The sequence below is a fragment of the Heterodontus francisci genome, chromosome 22 (assembly GCF_036365525.1).
Source record: "Heterodontus francisci isolate sHetFra1 chromosome 22, sHetFra1.hap1, whole genome shotgun sequence".
Lineage (NCBI taxonomy): Eukaryota > Metazoa > Chordata > Chondrichthyes > Heterodontiformes > Heterodontidae > Heterodontus > Heterodontus francisci.
Window position 1 is genome coordinate 74,197,225 of NC_090392.1, and position 20,062 is coordinate 74,217,286.

The following is a 20,062-nucleotide window of genomic DNA, read 5'->3' on the forward strand; positions in this document are numbered from 1 at the left end:
GTGGCACTGTCAGTGAAGACTATGGCTCTGCAGGGAGGTGGTCAACAAGTTATGTGCCCAGCTGCAGGACGAGTTGTGACTTACGGGATTTGGTAGTCACCCTATGCCCATGGCCCTCAAAATCACAGTGGCACTGAAACCTTTATGCATCTGGATCATTCCAAGGATCCACCAGGCACATGTGGGGGGTTTCCCATCCAGCAGCCTACCGCTGCATCTTGGAGGTGACCAATGCCCTGTTCGAGAGTGCTGGCAATTATGTGCACTACCGGACCAAACCTGCCATTCATGTCGAGAAGGCCATCGGATTTGGGGTCATCACTGGATTCCCTCAGGTGCAAGGTGTGACAGATCGTACGCATGTGGCCATCAAGGCTCCAATGGACCAGCCATCCAACTTTATCAACAGGAAGGGCTTCCACTCAATCAAGGTTCAACTGGTCTGCAACCACCAAGAGCGTTTCCTGAAGATGTGTACCCGCTTCCCGGGAAGCAGCCACGGTGCCTACATACTTCAACAGTCCCAGGTGCCACAGCTTTTCAGGTCCCCGCTTCCCTTCAGGGATGAATTCTTGGGGACAATGGCTACCCTTAAAGACTTGGCTATTCCCGTCTGTGAGGAACCCTCACACTGCAGCGGAGGAGAGGTAAAAAACCTTCTCCGGCTCCACTCAAGCGACCATAGAGCAGGCCACTGAGCTGCTGAAGATGAAATTCAGCTGCCTAGATCGATCCGGCGGTGCCCTGCAGTATGCCCCAGCAAGGGGTTCGCGCATCTGCTGTGCCTTGCACAATCTAGCATGCAGAGGGGGGGGGGGGGGGGGGGCGAAAGGCCTTGCATGGCGATGACATGACTAAGCAACACTCCTCCACCGTCGAAGATGATGTGGAGGAAGGAGATGCCCTTGCTTCAACTGGGCAGATTGAGTGACGGGCCAAGGAGGCAAGAGACAATCTTATACTTACCAATTTCCAGCCACCCTGATGGCCACTCGGTAAAAACCAATAAAGACTAATCTCAATGTATGCAGTCTGTCACCTCCTTTCTATTTGTGTTCAGTGCCCAGCTGAACCATGCGCTAGTGTCCATGGGAGATCATATTCAAATGAGGGTGATGTCTACACTGGCACTCCACTAAGGGGGAAGGTTGAAATCAGCAGCTTACACAATTAAGGCATGATAGAATAATAACTTTTACACATGAAGGTTAATGGCTTGAACTTTACATGATGCAGCACATTCCAAATTTCAAACACCTGTGAACTCCCAAGTGCGTCTAGTTGCTTTTCTTTATACATTTACGAGTGCTTCTATGAGATGTGAACCCATCGCTAGCAGCTAGGCTGGAGGCTGCCCCTTGACCAGTGATGACTTAGGCAGCCGTCCTCTGGCTGCCTGAGGCCTGGAGGGTTTCCTGCACAGCTACAGGACTCTCCTCAGGTTTTGTGGCTGCTGGAGCTGGGCTCACTGACAGAGGGGTTGAAAGGCCGCTGTCCACACTCAGAGCGTCCTGATGGGAGCCACCAGCTGTGGAGTTCAGCCTCTCCTCCTCCCTTTCAAGGCTCGCTTGAAACTCCCTACTGACTAGAGAAGGACAAGGAGCTGGAGAAAACTCTAGGCGCCTCATCCTTCTTTCGGCTTGCCACTGCTATGTTGAGCTTATGCCCAAGGCGATGGTGTGCAGATCTGTACGCATCTATGGGATCTGGCTCTCCTTGTGGGTCACCAAACTCTGTATGGAGGAAGCCATGCAGTCACATGCCTGAGACATGGCGGCACTCATGGCATCAGTGGACTCCTCCATTGTCCACTCATGGGAATGCATTACCTCTGGCATCTCCGCCATATGTTGCCTTACCTCTCCCTGCACCTCCAGCATACCCTGTGCTGTCGACACCAGAGGCTTGTCATCAGCCTGGGGCTCAGCATGGGCCTGGCCACCCAGTTTTCCAGCTGTCAGTGGCCTTGGCTGTCTCAGCCTCAGCCAGCTGCTTGAGTGTTCTCACCAGTTTGTAACCCTAATTCTACAGCCGAGTGCAATCCCATGGGTGAAAGTATCTGCGCTGGTGGAAGGTGCAAGAGAGCCGTGGGACGGTGCTTCCTCTGGGTGCTCCTCCTCCTCCTCAGAGGTGGACGGCGGTCCTGTTTCTGGTTGAGCCTCCTGTGGTCACTGACCTGCATGAGAGAACACAAACATATGTGGGTTCTGCTGTGCCGATCTCATCATGTCAACCATACATGATATGGGTCTCCAGAAGTGAACTGTATGCTGATGGAAGCCAATCCTTACTCTCTTGTCCGGAGACTCCAGTCTCTCCATCTGCTGTGGATTGGCCGCCGTGCGTCCCTGCCAATTCTAGTGCCTCCTCCTCTTCTGTGGAGAGAGGCGGGGGTCCAGAGTCACTGCAACATGGGTCTGTTTTGATGAGCTAGCGGCAAATGAGTTCAAGCAAGCAAGGGCTGGCAGGCCTTTAAGTACAGCGCAGCATCTGCTCCGGAGTCAGAGTCATAGAGTTATACAGCATAGAAACAGGCCCTTCGGCCCATCGTGTCCATGCCGGCCATCGAGCACCTAACTATTCTAATCCCATTTTCCAGCACTTGGCCGCTATGCTATGGTGTTTCAAGTGCTCATCTAAATACTTATCAAATGTTGAGGGTTCCCGCCTCTTCCACCTTTTCAGGCAATGCATTCCAGATTCCAACCACCCTCTGGGTGAAAAGATTTTTCCTCAAATCCCCTCTAAACCTCCTGCCCCTTACCTTAAATCCATGCCCCCTGGTTATTGACCCCCCCACTAAGGGAAAAAGTTTCTTCCTATCTAACCTATCAACGCCCCTCATAATTTTGTATATCTCAATCAGGTCCCCCCTCAGCCTTCTCTGCTCTAAGGAAAACAAGCCTAACCTTTTCAGTCTCTCTTCATAGCTGAAATGCTCCAGCCCAGGCAACATCCTGGTGAATCTCCTCTGCACCCTCTCCAGTGCAATCACATCCTTCCTATAGCGTGGTGCCCAAAACTGTACACATCACTCCAGCTGTGGCCTAACTAGCGTTTTATATAGCTCCATCATAACCTCCCTGCTCTTATATTCTACGCCTCGGCTAATAAAGGAAAGTATCCCATATGCCTTCCTAACCACCTTATCTACCTGTGCTGCTGCATTCAGTAATCTATGGACAAGTACACCAAGGTCCCTCTGTACTTCATAGGGTCCTACCATCCATTGTACATGACCCCGCCTTGTTAGTCCTCCTGACACCATATTCCTCTTCTCACATCCCGCCCCCGCCACATGATTGGTCGGGCCTCATGCCTCCATTATGCAAAATGGCTACCCGCTTCTATAAATACGTGAAGAGAAAAAGATTAGTGAAGACAAATGTAGGTCCCTTCCAGTCAGAAACGGGGGAAATTATAATGGGGAACAAAGAAATGGCAGAACAATTAAAACATACTTTGGTTCTGTCTTCACAAAGGAGGACACAAATAACCTCCCAGAAATGTTAGGGAACCAAAGGTCTAATGAGAGGGAGGAGCTGAAGGAAATCAGTATTAGTAAAAAAATATATAGTGTTAGGGAAATTAATGGGGTTAAGGGCTGACAAATCCCCAGGGTCTGATAATCTACATTCCAGAGTACTAAAGGAAATGGCCCTGGAAATAGTGGATGCATTGGGGATCATCTTCCAAAATTCTATAGACTCTGGAGCAGTTCCTACAAATTGAAGGGTGGCAAATGTAACTCCACTATTTAAAAAAGGAGGGAGAAAAAACAGGGAACTACAGACCAGTCTTACATCAGTAGTGGGGAAAATGCTAGTGTCAATTATAAAGGATGTGATAGCAGAACACCTAGAAAGCATAAACGGGATTGGGCAAAGTCAGCATGGGTTTACAAAAGGGAAGTCATGCGGATGTAACTAGTAGAATGGATAAGGGAGAACCGGTGGATGTGGTGTATTTGGATTTTCAGAAGACTTTTGATAAGATCCCACATAAGCGGTTAGTGTGCAAAATTAAAGCACAGGGGATAGGGAGTAATATACTGGCATGAATTGAGAATTGGTTGACAGACAGGAGAGAGTAGACATAAACGGGTCTTTTTCCGGGTGTCAGGCAGTGATTAGTGGGGTACCGCAGGCATCAGTGCTTGGGCCCCAGCTATTCACAATATATATTAATGACTTGGGTGAGGGAACTAAATGTATCATTTCCAAGTTTGCAGACAACACAAAGGTTGCGGGGGGGGGGGGGGGGGGGGGTGGGGAGGGTGGGGAATGTGAGCTGTCAGGAGGATGCAAAGAGGCTCCAATGTGATTTGGACAAGTTGTGTGAGTGGGCAAATGCATGGCAGATGCAGTATAACGTGGATAAATGTGAGGTTATCCACTTTGGTTGTAAAAACAGAAAGGCAGATTATCTGAATGGTGATAGATTGGGAAAGAGGGAGGTGCAACGAGACCTGGGTGTCCTTGTACACCAGTCACTGAAAGCAAGCATTCAGGTGCAGCAAGCAATTAGGAAGGCAAATGGTATGTTGGCCTTCATTGCAAGAGGATTTGAGTACAGGAGCAAGGATGTCTTACTGCAGTTATACAGGGCCTTGGTGAGACCACATCTGGAGTATTGTGCGCAGTTTTGGTCTCCTTATCTGAAGAAGGAAGTTCTTGCCTTGGAGGGAGTGCAAAGATGATTTACTAGGCTGATTCCTGTGATGGCAGGATTGACATATTAGGAGAGATTGGGTCGACTAGGCCGATGTTCACTAGAGTTTAGAAGAATGAGAGGGAATCTCATAGAAACCTATAAAATTCGAACAGGACTAGACAGGCTAGATGCAAGGAGGATGTTCCTGATGGCTGGGGAGTCCAGAACCAGGGGTCACAGTCACAGTCTCAGGATACGGGGTATGCCATTTAGAACCGAGATGACGAGAAATTTCCTCACTCAGAGTGTGGTGAACCTGTGGAATTCTCTACCGCAGAAGTCAGTGGAGGCCAAGTTATATAAGGAGATAGATATATTTCTTAATGCCAAAGGGATCAAGGGATATGGGGAGAAAGCGGGAACAGGGTACTGAATTAGACGATCAGCCATGATTTTTTTGAATGGCGGAGCAGGCCCTACTCCTGCTCCTATTTTCTATGTTTCCATGTGAGCGCAGTAGGGCACTGCCTATGTGACTAGTGGAAATGGCAAACTGAAAATTACCTCAGTGAATGGTAAATATCTGTTGTGTTACATCTTACAGTTCTCCAGGATGTTCTAACACATTTTTTCTAAAAAAAAAAGAGTAAAGTTTGGGTGCAATAGCATAATTTCTTGTGGTAGTGTTACAATACTGTCAGAAGTTGAATTGAAATGCTTGAAAAAGACTTATTTATATAGCAACTTTCGAGATCTTAGGATGCCCCAAGGTGCATTACAGCTAACAAAATACTTTTTGAAGTGGTCACTGATGTAATATAGGAAATGTGGTAACCAATTTGCAGACAGCAAGCTCCCACAAACAGCAATGTGCTAATGACCGGATAATCTGTATTATTTAAAGTGAGCTTGGTTGAGAGATGAATATTGGCTGAGACACTGGGGAGAACTACCCAGCTCTTCTTTGAAATAATGCCATGGGATCTTACATCCATCCAAGAGGGCAGATAGGGCCTCATCAAATACAAAAGATGGCAACTAGGGATGGGCAACAAATGCTGTCCTTGCCAGCAATGACCACATCCCACAAATGAATTTAAAAAAAAAGAGTCCAACAATGCAGCATTCCCTCAGTACTGCAATGGGACATTCGCCTAGATTTTGTACTCAAGTCTCTGGAATCGGACTTGAACCCACAATCTTCTGACTTCGAGATGAGTGTATTACCCACTGAAACCTAAAACACATAAATGTATCAGAAACTACATATGGCACCGTGGAGTAAAAGTGCTGAAGGAATTGAAAGGTGGGCTGTCTAACTTTCTTGTGAAATTTTCCCCATCAATCTGTGGATTTTTTTGAATGTATTTTGTTAGGAATTTTATCTTTTGGGTGATATAGTGGAGTGGGTGGAGAATTAATAATGACTGCTCGAAGGGCTTGGGAGTTTTTTTTCCCAGAGATACAACTGGTTTCTTCTTTTGCGACTGAGTTTTAATTTTAAAATATGGTGAAGTGAACGGTGTGAGCCAGTTAGCGTTTGAGTTTTGAATCCCTGCTTTTTAGTTAATGTGAAATGAAGGCTAACAATAGAATTACATAGAATGAAAAGCACAGGAACAGATCATTTGTCTAACTGGTCTATGCTGTGTTCATGCTCCACACAAGTTTCCTCCCACCTCTCTTCATCTAAACCCATCAGCATAACCTTCTATTCCTTTCTCTCTCACGTGTCTATCCAACTTCCCCTTAAATGTATTATGCTATATACTTCAACTACTTGATGTGGTAGCTAGTTCCACATTCCAACTACTCTTTAGGTGAAAATGTTTCTCCTAAATTCCCTACTGGATTTATTTGTGACGATCTTGAATTTATGGCTCCTAGTTTTGGTCTCCCCAAGTGCGGAAACATCTTCTCTATCAAACCCTTTCAGAATCAGTACACCGTGCACCCTGCAGCATGTCAGACACTGCACCAAATGGAAAAGTTTATATAGATCTATTAATCCTGATGGACGAATTTTATGAGCGGCATGGACAGAGTGGATAGTCAGAAGCTTTTTCCCAGGGTGGAAGAGTCAGTTACTAGGGGACATAGGTTTAAGGTGCGAGGGGCAAAGTTTAGAGGGGATGTGCGTGGCAAGTTTTTTTACACAGAGGGTGGTGAGTGCCTGGAACTTGCTGCCAAGGGAGGTGGTGGAAGTAGATACGATCGCGACGTTTAAGAGACATCTTGACAAATATATGAATAGGAAGGGAATAGAGGGATATGGGCCCCGGAAGTGCAGAAGGTGTTAGTTTCGGCAGGCATCAAGATCGGTGCAGGCCTGGACGGCCGAATGGCCTGTTCCGGTGCTGTACTGCTCTTTGTACCTTTGGATATTAATTTTAAAGCTACAGCAGATCAATATATCTTTCTATAAAAGTGAAGCAATTTCTATATTGATGTTTTTCAGGCACAACCACATCTGCAATATCCTCTCAGTCCTCATTAAAGATGGCTGCTGGTAGGGGAGGGAAGGAGGGGCTTATGGCCTTCCAGTTCTTAAGGAATTATCTTTATTTCCTCAGGCTATCTGCACTTGAAGTCAAAAGATGAGCAGAGACTTATCTTATTTATCTATAATGACTAGAAAAGTAGGAGAACGAGGGAGCTGACGGGCCCTTAAACTTCATGTGTCCTTTGAACCTTGAACAGCAAAAAAGATCCAGTCATTAATAAGTTTATGATGAAGTGCTATTATAGTCCTCAAATGATTGTCAGACGATGTTAACTGAATGACAGATGTAGAGAAAGCTACATTTAAAAAAAAGAATGGGCGACCATAACAAATACTGCAGCATGCCTGAAGGGCAACAGAATCTGCATCATATTTCATAGAACACAGAGGGGACGTTAACACACTGAAAAATCAACGTGGTTAGCATTCTCACTACCTTGGAAGCATTTTCCATAACTGCAAAACAGATACATGGCTTAGGTTTCCTGGTTTTTGTAAATATGAGGACCACAGTATTTTTATGTCAAAGCAAAGTTAACATTGGTGTATCTTACATATACTTTTAGAACTATAAAACAAAACTCATGGCCAAAACCCGATAATTGGAAAGCATCCAGCTACATTGTTTGCTGTACTGATGGGAGAAATCATTTTTGTTGTTGCACAATGATTTATAATGGTTCTGTTTGAATGTTTGAGAGTCGAGGCTAGTGTAAAATGAAGTGGTGCAGCAACATTGACATCAAATGGAAGAAGGTGACAAAGATATTGTCGGCATTAAGGGTCAAAATTACAATCCTAATCGCTCAGTGGTTGTACTCTTGCCAAGTCAGAAGAGTGCAGGCTGAAGCCCCATTCTAGAATTACACTTCAGTGAGTAGTAAAGAAGTGTTACATTGTTAGTGGTACTTTCTTTTAGATGAGGCATTAAACAAAGGCCCCTATTTGCCTGTTCAGGTGGAGGCCAAAGATTCCATTGCACTATTTGAAGAAAACAGCAGAGTTCTCCTGGTGTCCAAGCCAACATTTATCCCTCAACTGACATCACCAAAACAGGGTATCTGGTCATTTATCTCATTGTTGTTTGTGGAACTTCAGTGCACGCAGATTGGTTTCTGCACTTACCTAATAACAACAATGACGCCACTTCAAAAGTAATTCATTGACTGTTAAGTGCTTTGAGACTTCCTGAGGACTTAGCACTATATAACTGCAAATTACTTCTTTCCTACATTTACACCAGTAGCACAATGCAGAAATCAGAGAACTTAACATTTTACTCTCAAAAGGGACAAAATTATGTTGTATGAGATTAGGGTTCAGATGCTTGACATGTGGGTAAAAAAATTCCCTAGTCAGCTATTTTAATAAAGGCACTAATCAAAAACATGGTAATTCCTCATGACCAGATTTACTGAGGATAAACACATATATCATATGTTGCAGAAACCTAGAGTAAAACAACAATTTATATTTATATAATGCTTTTAATATAATAAGACACCCCAAGGCACAGTGGCGCAGTGGTTAGCACTGCAGCCTCACAGCTCCAGCGACCCGGGTTCAATTCTGGATACTGCCTGTGTGGAGTTTGCAAGTTCTCCCTGTGTCTGCGTGGGTTTTCCCCCGGTGCTCCGGTTTCCTCCCACAAGCTAAAAGACTTGCAGGTTGGTAGGTAAATTGGCCATTATAAATTGCCCCTAGTATAGGTAGGTGGTAGGGAAATATAGGGACAGGTGGGGATGTGGTAGGAATATGGGATTAGTGTAGGATTAGTATAAATGGGTGGTTGATGGTCGGCACAGACTCAGTGGACCGAAGGGCCTGTTTCAGTGCTGTATCTCTAAACTAAAAACTTAACAGGAACACTAACAAAGAAATATGACACTGTGTCACATAAAGAGATATTAAGGCAGATGACCAAAAGCTTGGTCAAAGTGGTAGGTTTTAAGTAGCATCTTAAAGGAGGAAAAAGATACAGAGAGATTTAGGGAGGAAATTTCAATAGCTTAGGCCCCAGGAAGCTGAAGGCACAGCCACCAACAGTGGAGCAATTAAAATAAGGGATGCTCAAGAGGCCAGAATTAGAGAATTAGAGAACAGCTATCTCGGAGGGTAGTGGAGGTAGGCAGGGACTAGGCCCTGGAGGAAGTTACAAACTAAATTGAGAATTTTAAAATCGAGCTGATGCTTAACCAGGAGCCAATGTAGGACAACGAACATAGGGATGATAGGTGAATGGGACTTGGTGCGAATTAGGACATGGGGCAGCTGTGTTTAGAATGACGTCAAGTTTACAGAGAGTAGAATGTGAGAGGCTGGCCAGGAGTTCACTGAAATAGCCAAGTCTCGAGGTAAAAAAGGTATGTCGTCAGCAGCAGATGAGGTGAAATAGGGTGGAGTCAGGTGATATTTTGGAGGTGGAAACAGACAGTCTTAGTGACAGTACAGACATGTGGTTGGAAGCTCATCGCTGAGTCAAATGTGGACATCAAGGTTGTGAACAGTCTGATGAAAGGTCAACGACCTGAAATGTAAACTCTATTTCTCTCTCCACAGATGCTGCCGGACCTGCTGAGTATTTCCAACATTTTCTGTTTTTATTATTACTCAGCGAGCGGGAAACAGCGAGAGCAGAACTGGAGCATAAAGAGACCGGGCGAGAGAGCAAGATTTCACTCAGTGAGCAGGAAATGACGAGAGCGGAGCCAGAGCATAAAGAGACCGGGCGAGAGAGCAAGATTTCACTCAGTGAGCAGGAAATGACGAGAGCGGAGCCAGAGCATAAAGAGACAGGGCGAGAGAACGAGAGTTTGAAAACAAAGTGGAACAGCGACATCACAGGAAAGCTGCCAGGTGATTGTTTGGTGAGTAACTGCTGTTAGGGAATAACTCTAAAAAGCTGGGTTAGTAATTAAAGTAAAGGGAAAGGTAAGGTCTACAGTTTTTTTTTTATATAATAAGTAGCGCTTTTTAGGGAATCAAGGTTCCTAGTGTAAATAATCTCTAATTTTTGAGTAAATTAAGGGTAAGTCATGGCAGGGCAGCTCGGTAGTGGAATGCTCCTCCTGTGCAATGTGGGAAGTCAGGGACACTTCCAGTGTCCAGGGCGAACACATGTGCAGGAAGTGTCTCCAGTTGCAGCTACTCTAAATCCGCGTTTCAGATCTGGAGCGGCGGCTTGGGGCACTGGAGCATTCGCGAGGCTGAGATCATCGTGGATAGCACATATAGGGAGGTGGTCATACCACAGGTAAAGACTGCTCAGACAGAAAGGGAGTGGGAGACCACCAGGCAGAGTAGAAGAACTAGGCAGATTGTGCAGCAGTCCCCTGAGTCCATCTCCCACTGTAACAGATTTTCCACTTTGGATACTGTTGGGGGAGATAGCTTCTCAGGGAATGCAGCAAGAGCCAAGACTGTGGCACCACGGGTGCCTCAGCTGCACAGGAGGGGAGGAGAAAGAGTGGGAGAGCTATAGTGATAGGGGATTCTACCGTAAGGGGTACAGATAGGCGTTTCTGTGGCTGCAAACGTGATTCCAGGATGGTATGTTGCCTCCCTGGTGCTAGGGTCAAGGATGTCACGGAGTGGCTGCAGGACATTCTGAAAGGGGAGGGTGAACAGTTAGAAGTCGTGGTTCACATTGGTACCAATGACATAGGTAGAAAGGGGGATGAGGTCCTGCAACAAGAATTTTGGGAGCTAGGTAGCAGATTAAAAAGCAGGACCTCAAAGGTTGTAATCTCGGGATTACTCCCGGTGCCACGTGCTTTCGAGTATAGGAATAGGAGGATACAGCAGATGAATGCGTGGTTGAACAGATGGTGCAGGAGAGAGGGCTTTAGTTTCCTGGATCACTGGATCTGTTTCTGGCGAAGGTGGGAACTGTACAAGTCAGAGGGGTTGCATCTGAACCGGAACAGGTCCAACATCCTTGCAGGGAGGTTTGCTAGTGCTGTTGGGAGGGGTTTAAACTAATGTGGCAGGGGGATGGGATACGGAGTGGCGGTACAGTAGGGGGTGATGCACAGCCAAATATAGAAGAGAAACTAAGTCAGTCTGGAAGGCAGAGCAAATATAGACCTGTTAAGGCACAAGCGAATAATGCAAAGCTGGATTGCATCTATTTTAACGCAAGGAATCTTACAAGTAAGGCAGACTAATTGAAGGCATTGATTAACACGGGAATATGATGTTATTGCCATCACAGAGACATGGTTGAGGGAGGGGCAGGATTGGCAACTCAATATTCCAGGGTATAGAATCTTCAGGCGTGACAGCGGGGGTGTAAAAGAGGAGGTCGCATTGCACTATCGATCAAGGAATCAATTACTGCAGTAAGGAGGGATGATATCTTAGAAGGTTCCCCAAATGAGGCCAAATGAGAATTTAAAAACAAAAAGGGGGCAATCACTTTGCTGGGAATGTACTACAGGCCTTCAAACGGTCAGGGAGAGATAGAGGAGCAGATATGGAGGCAAATCTCAGAGAGGTGTAAAAACAATAGGGTAATAATATTCGGGGATTTCAACTTCCCCAATATTAACTAGGATAGTCTTAGTGCAAAAGGCTTAATGGGGGCTGAATTCTTAAAGTGCATGCAGGAGAGCTTTTGAGCCAGCACGTAGACAGTCCTACAAGAGAAGGGGCAGTTATGGACCTAATCCTAGGGAATGAAACTGGACAAGAGGTAGAAGTATCAGTGGGGAAGCATTTCAGGGATAGTGACCATAACTAAGATTTAAGGTAGTTATGGAAAAGGACAAAGAGGGACCAGAAATAAAGATACTGAATTGGGGGAAGGCCGATTTCAATACCATAAAACAGGATCTGGCCAAAGTAGACTGGGAGCAGCTACTTGTAGGAAAGTCTACATCAGTCCATTCAAAAAGGAAATAGTGAGAGTTCAGGGCCATGTTCCCGTAAAGGTGAAGGGTAGGACCAACAAGTCCAGGGAACCCTGGATGTCAAGGGATATAGAGGACTGGAAAAGAAAAAAAAAAGGGAGGCTTATGGCAGATTAAGAGGGCTGAAAACAGAGGAGGCCCTAGAGAAGTATAGAAAGTGTAGGGGGGTAATTAAAAAAGTAATTAGGAGAGCGAAGAGGGGGCATGAAAAACCACTGGTGGACAAGATAAAGGAAAATTCTAAGGCATTTTATAAGTATATTAAGGGGGAGGATAACCAGGGAAAGAGTAGGGTCCATTAGGGACCAAAGTGGCAATCTGCGTGTGGAGCCGGAGGATGCAGGTGAAGTTTTGAATGATTTTCATCTGTGTTTGCTATGGAGAAGGACGATGTAGGTGTAGCGATCAGGGAGGGGATTTGTGATAAACTTGAACAAATTAACATTGAAAGGGAGGAGGTATTAGCGGTTTTAGCGGGCTTAAAAGTGGATAAATCCCCAGGCCCAGATGACATCTATCCCAGGCTGCTATGTGAGGCAAGGAAGGAGATAGCAGGGGCTCTGACACAAATGTTCAAATCCTCTCTGGCCACAGGAGAGGTGCCAGAGGACTGGAGGACAGTGAATGTGGTACCATTATTCAAGAAGGGTAGCAAGGATTAAAGGCCTGTTCGTGTCTGCAAATGAGAACCGACTGGAGCCCGACAGAACCCCATGCGAGCCCGAGCCAGAGCCCTACACAGCCTGAATCCTTCCTTTTTTTCCTGCGCCCGACCCGACCATCAGTTAAATTATCTTCCATTTTTTAACTTTGTTCCTTACCTGCACAAGCTTAAAATAACTGTAGCAAAACCACGTTTAAAGTCCAAAAAGTAAATTAACATTAAAGTGACTTACCTGAGGTGGTGATGAAGCGTGTCCGATCCGGCCCGACCAGAGCCTGAATGCCGGACCAGGAAATGCGACCCGACCCAAACCTGATACGTGTCGTCGGGTCCCATCAGGTTCAGGTCGGATAGCAGGCCTTTAGTAGGGATAAACCAGGTAATTATAGGCCAATGAATCTATCAGTGGTAGGGAAGCTACTGGAAAAACTGCTGAGGGACAGGATTAATCTCCACTTGGAAAGGCAGGGATTAATCAGGGATAGTCAGCATGGCTTTGTCAGGGGGAAACAGTGTCTAACAAATCTGATTGAATTTTTCGAGGAGGTGACTAGATGTGTAGATGAGGGTAAAGCAGTTGATGTAGTCTACATGGACTTGAGTAAGGCTTATGATCAGGTCCCGCATGGGAGATTGGTTAAGAAGGTAAGAGTCCATGGGATCCAGGGCAATTTGGATCCAAAATTGGCTTAGTGGCAGGAGGCAGAGGGTGATGGTCAAGGGTTGTTTTTGCGATTGGAAGCCTGTGACCAGTGGTGTACCGCAGGGATCGGTGCTGGGACCCTTGCTGCTTGTAGTGTACATTAATGATTTAGACCTGAATATAGGAGGTATGATCAGTAACTTCGCAGATGACATGAAAATTGGTGGTGTTGTAAATAGCGAGGAGGAAAGCCTTAGATTACAGGACGATATAGATGGGCTGGTAAGATGGGCAGAGCACTGGCAGATGGAATTTAATCCTGAGAAGTGTGAGGTGATGCATTTTGGGAGGACTAACAAGGCTAGGAAGTACAGAGGGTCAGAGGGACCATGGTGTACTTGTCCATAGATCACTGAAGGCAGAAGCAAAAGGTAGATAAGGTGGTTAGGAAGGCATATGGGATACTTATATTCTATGCCTCGGCTAATAAAGACAAGAGCAGGGAGGTTATGATGGAGCTATATAAAATGCTAGTTAGGCCACAGCTGGAGTAACGTGTACAGTTCTGGTCGCCACACTATAGGAAGGATGTGATTGCACTGGAGAGGGTGCAGAGGAGATTCACCAGAATATTGCTTGGGCTGGAGCATTTCAGCTGTGAAGAGAGACTGGATAGGCTAGGGTTGTTTTCCTTAGAGAAGAGAAAGCTGAGGGGGGACCTGATTGAGGTATACAAAATTATGAGGGGCATAGATAGGATAGATAGGAAGAAACATTTTCCCTTAGCGGAGGTGTCAATAACCAGGGGGCATAGATTTAAGGTAAGGGGCAGGAGGTTTAGAGGGGACTTGAGGAAAAACTTTTTCACCCAGAGGGTGGTTGGAATCTGGAACACACTGCCTGATGGGGTGGCAGAGGCAGGTACCCTCATAACATTTAATAAGCATTTAGATGAGCACTTGACCTGTAGCCTTGTATGCTATGGAGTTTCAAGTGCTGGAAAATGGGATTAGAATAGATAGGTGCTTGATGGCCAGCACGGACACAATGGGCCAAAGGGCCTGTTTCTATGCTGTATAACTCTATGACTCTATTGCGAACCATCTGGTTCAGCCTCAGATAGTTGCCAAAGAGAGGGATAAAGTCAGTGGCTAGAAAACTGAGTTTGCGACAGGGACCGAAGACAATGGATTCTGGTCTTCCCAATATTTAGATAGAGGAAATTTCTGCTCATCTAATACAGGATGTCGGACAAGAAGTCTGACAATATAGAGACAGTGGAGGGTGTCAAGAGAGATGAAGTAGAACAGGGTATCATCTATATACTTCTGGAAACTGATTGTGTTTTTGAATGATGTTGCTGAGGGGCAGAATGTAGATGAGAAATAGGAGGGTACTGAATGTCTTAATGTTTTGAGTTTGATCAGCTCTACCCATAAACAGCTGTTATTTGCCCATCTACTCTAACAGGAAAGCAATTGCACAGTAGTGTGTCTATATATGTATTGCCAATTAACCTGACAGCATCCATAACTCCTTTATTGTCATCAAGTCTGGGATAAGGTTAGAAGATTAAGAAGTTGACTGCTGGATAATACTTTTATCCAAACAAATTCCATTGCAATTTGAAATGACAGGCTGTAAATCCCTTACTTGCAATGCCCAGTAGCCAAAACCACCCACCAGTATTTATGAAACCAGACCTGTTGGCACCAACTGCTGCAGACAAGTATTCTACGTAGTACTCACCTCTGAACTTAAGCAAAAAGACACAGCACTGCACACACCAACCATTCATTGACGCACAATGTAGTAAATAGAATTCAATCCATAAAAATGTCAGTATTATATTATCTAATTAGAATCTTGTACAAGATGATTGATTAAACATAGAAGATGCATGCAGCAAATTAATTCAGCATTGGGATTATTAACTTGGATTTACTATCAGACAAGTTTAAAATAAAGTTAATTCACTCCCAAAGGGATATTGAAGACTCCAGTTGAATTTGTCCATGGCATCAAAAGAAAAAATAAAATCGCAAAAACATATTCCATTAACCCCACCCTATCCGTTCTGATCAAAGGTCACTGACCCGAAACGTTAACAGTGTTTCTCTCTCCACAGATGCCGCCTGACCAGCTGAGCATTTCCAGCGTTTTCTGTTTTTGTTTCTGTTTCAGGTTTCCAGCATCCACAGTATTTTTTGTTTGCCCTTGAGACAGTGAGCCAGGGTGAGTGGCCAATGATTTTCCTTCCTCTGTGGGGTAGGCAGCTAGTTTACAAATCAGCATCTCTCCCTGACTGCATAAGTATGATTGGAACTTGCTGTGTGGAAAAGGCAACATGTGACCATGCAGCCTACTATTCAATAGCACAATGCACTGGTTTAAGAAAGATGTAAAAACCTAATGTATTCTCATTCCCTTCAGTAGATAGGTTTTGTGTTCTGCTCTGGTTTTTACCATTTCTATAATTAATTTCTTTCTTTATAAAAGAAGTTATTTTAAATGTAAAATATGAAACATGATGCATATTTGATAAAGATAAACAAAAAGGTCCTAAAAATTAATTCATTATTTCTTAATAACAGTTTAAAAAAAAAAGGTAACTGTGTTCTTCAAAACCGACAGTAAGATAAAACTGGTATGAAGCATCGCCAATTGACCACACTGCTCTGTACGAAGCCTGACAGAGCACTCGTTAGTATTTACAAATATTTTTATGCCTTCCCAACAACAGAGAAGTGGTGTGCCCTGTTCCCATTGGCAGGTGGCGATGTCACTTCCTGCAGAGCTGAACAGATGTTAGAGGGGCTTAACTCTTTTCTTCTGCTGTGTGGCTACAGCTTCTGCATTTTAAACAGATTTAATTACATACCCATGCTTCATTTTGGTGCACAATGAAATGTGGAATATGAAAAGGATTGCAGTGAAATTAGGCCATGATATTAAGATATTCAAAAAGCTTATTTTAAGGATGCCGAGGGATCAGTGCTGCTAGTTTTGTGTATTTAAATTGTGCACAGCCCCGCGTACTGACATTTTTTAAAACAAGTACCTGCAGAATTTAGTAACCAACAATTTAAAATTAAGCATGCTTTAATTAAATAAGCACATTTTCATACAGCTTTTTGCAGTTGGTTTGAAAGTTTCTTTGCAATTTAAGAAATGTGCAGCAGAAAGCTTTCCCCATTATTCTTTTTGCAAAATGCACCTGAAATGATTCATACCAGGTTAAAGATTCACAGGTGTTGCCTGCTCGCTGATACCCTGCCAAAGGGCCACTTTCACCTGCGAGCCAGAGAAGTGTTGGTGAGTTATTCTACAATAGGCCCCTGAGCTTGAACCTGTCCTCATCCATCATCTGCATAAGCAATGGTTACTACAAGTGTGAATTCTGACCAATATGCCCCCAGTTTTGCTGAGGCCATCGTGCCTTATGTGAGGAAAAGGGAAAGAAATATTTATATATCATAGTTTATCAGATACACTCCATTTCCTCTATGCGCTAACAAATATAACATTATAATATCAATCACATGATTCGGTATACCTTCAACGTCAACCTGCCTGAATTTTCAGGGTGCTTGCGTCAATTAGAAACCAAACCATTCTTATTTCTAATAATTTGAGAAGTGGTTTGCTGAAATTTAGAAGCTACTGATTAAGGAATTCACTGCAACTGTTAAATTTTTTGGATTAAAATGACAACAATGTGAGAATGTTATTAAAAAAGATAAGCACTTGAGAGGTTTGACAGACACAAGGTGCTCACTGTACTGAGGCTCTAACACAGCTGTAAAGCACTTGAGCAGCGATCTTATGATGTGAAACTGCAAGGACATCTTGATTCAATTTATATTACTACCTTGTATTTCACTGCCAGTCTACGACAGTAAGTTGTCCAGTTAGCCCTCCTTGTGCAAATATTTATCCGATCACTGTGCTGGCCAGGACAGATCAGATCCTCTACATGAATAAAGGCTTCCGCTGTCAACTACAAGAATGCCAATGATGTTCATTTCATGAGCTTTGGGCTGATTCAATTATTGATCAATGAGATTTTTAAAAAAAGAAATGCTCTATAAACCAAGGACATCTCTATTTTAAAAACCATTCATCACAGAATAAGTATCAATTTGTAACTCTGCTGAGACACAATTCTTCTGCTAAATTTATCTCTCCAGCTCTATATCATAGCAGCTCAAGTTCTTGCTGGTTTGGTGCATAAAAATTGGTAAGCGTGAGTACAATGGCTTCTGGGATGGCACAAGAATGACATTTTCAACTTAAGTCACAGTTTTTTAAAAAATCCTCTCTCTCTCCAATTTTCTCCCCTCCTCTCCGATAAGTGTTTGCTCTTAACAGGGTTAACTCCTCCTGTACTTCACCCAAGCAGCCATTCTTTGGCAGGGATATGCAAATGAGATGGCTGAGATTCAGAACTCAGCTTGTGAAGAATCATTAGTGCTGCCTTGTCTCCTACCACACACATTGAGAAATACAACCAATTAGAACCTTTACTACATAAATGTAATATTGACACTTGGCACATTAGATAACTCACAAAATTTGTATCACTTTCATCCGAGTCGTCAGATGCTTGCAGTTCCTTAAGTTGTTGACTGGGCTCAGAGTCCTGTAGACAAGTTATAATAGGATTAGTTTTAAAGGGTACAGGATAAACAGTTATTTACTGTTGTTCTGATTGTATGAAGTACATTTATATGATCAGAGAGAAATTAAAACATCTGATTTGCCCAATCTATTAAAATTATGAGCTCCACTAAAAGGAAGGGAAAGAGAAAGTAGCACTTTTCATTTAAAATACTTCCCTTCTTTATACTGGATCAAGATAAAAATCATTAATTTATTTGCTGCCTATTTTTTCCAAAGGTCGAATGTTATTTCAGATCTTGGGGATAATAACCTGAGCCGTGCTGCAGGAAAGTAATGGGATCAAATCATCCACCTGTTTTACACCTGGCACAATTTTCCTTTTTAATGGAAATAACCAAAGCAAAATTTAAATTACCCCCATCTGTTCACAGTTAGGCCAATCTGCAATGTCACCAATGGGTGAATATCCCAGAAAGTATCCACTGAACAAAAAATGATTTGCGACATCAAACTGTCCTGTGAACTGACTTGGAGCTTCCCCAATTGGTGAAAGCTTTTAGCTGAGTATACTACATACAGATAGACCTTCTTTCTCTTCAGCATAATATAGTGGTTTTGATAGCCTACGTCTGTTTTCTGTCAGTTTGGCTCAGTTGGTAAGATTCTCATCCCTAAACCACAGGATTGTTATTTCACACCCTACTCCCAAATTTAAGCATGCAATATAAGGTGATGTTTCAGTGCAGTACAGAGGACGTACTGCATTGTTGGAGGAGCCTTCCCTCAGATGAAAGCTTAAATCAGGGCTCTATCTTTGTGTTCTAGTTGGTTCAGCCGAATGTTGAAGATTTTATTTTATAGGGACCCTAGTCAATAATCCCCTCAATCCCAATATTAGCAAAAGCAAATCAATTGTTTTTTCTTATTACTGTTTGCACACTTTTGTGATGTGCAAAATGTCTGCTGCAATTGCATATACCACAGGTCACTGCAGTTCAAAAGTTATTTACTAGTATTTTGAAGACATGATTTAAATGCAAGTCTTTCTTTTAATAGCTGTTCCTTCATTCAGCTCATTTATCTCATTGTTGACACCCATTTTGCTCCGGGAGCTGTCTTTAACTGGGGAAGCTAGATTAACAACACTGAAACTGTTTATATAAGTGATGCTTCCTAGTCAACAGAAGGTTACAGCGCAATTGAGATAAACTTAAATGGTACATGCATTAGGGTTACATCTTACCTATCTGTTGGATCAGCCAAGAATGAAACTCACCACCTACCCAATTGATAAAGGTGCATCGAATCTGAAGGGATACAAAATTCCCCCTAAATAAGGTCATCTCCAACTATTACGGAACCATTGGCCTTCATTTTTGATAAATGTGTATTTAACTCTCAAATGACAAACCGTTTCCTAAATATCACTGTAACTACTTATTGGGAACATACCCCAATATTAGCAGGTGGACAGCATGGTAACTGTTCTAGTACCATTCTTCTTCAGAAGTAGAGGAAAGTAATATTGAATTTCAATTGTAAACATGAAATAAAGCATGAGCTTAGGGTTAAAAAAAACCCACAACAAGAATGAGTCCTGTATATGGATAGGGAATGGCGAAGGATTTTCAATGCATTGAACAGAGTATGTGATTGTATTTTGGATTATGACTGAATTGGATTTTATAATGCATCCCTAAACATGCTTCCATTGATTACCAGGGGTTAATGCTGAGGAAACGTACTGTGACCTAGGCAGGGTAGTCTTTGTATGCATTCTGCCACTGTTTATAGGTATCCCCCTGGGACACCTCTTAAACAATGAGCACACTAAACTATTTCTAAATACAGAACAAAACATTTGATGAGGTAAGTTTCAAAAATATTGGTCAGAACATTATTTAGTAGTTTAGATGTATTACAGATGATATTTTCCCACAGTTCTCAAACTACATCTTAGCCAATAACCTGTTTGGAGGGGTATACATTAATGCTGTGTGTTCCAGGTTACGCACATTACAATACTTTTAAAAAGTGGCTCGGCCAGGCCAGACTACAGTACACTG

The 20,062-nt window shown here is 43.5% G+C and overlaps 1 protein-coding gene across 7 annotated transcripts in view; it reads right to left on the minus strand.

Annotated features, from left to right (window-relative positions):
• LOC137381443 (centrosomal protein of 164 kDa-like) overlaps nt 1-20,062 on the minus strand; it is a 173,706-nt gene that overhangs the window by 63,316 nt on the left and 90,328 nt on the right. For all 7 annotated transcript variants that reach the window (XM_068054036.1, XM_068054040.1, XM_068054037.1 and 4 more), the window contains one exon: nt 17,944-18,015. In XM_068054036.1, coding sequence (XP_067910137.1) covers nt 17,944-18,015 — 72 coding nt within the window. The remainder of the gene's footprint in view (nt 1-17,943; nt 18,016-20,062) is intronic.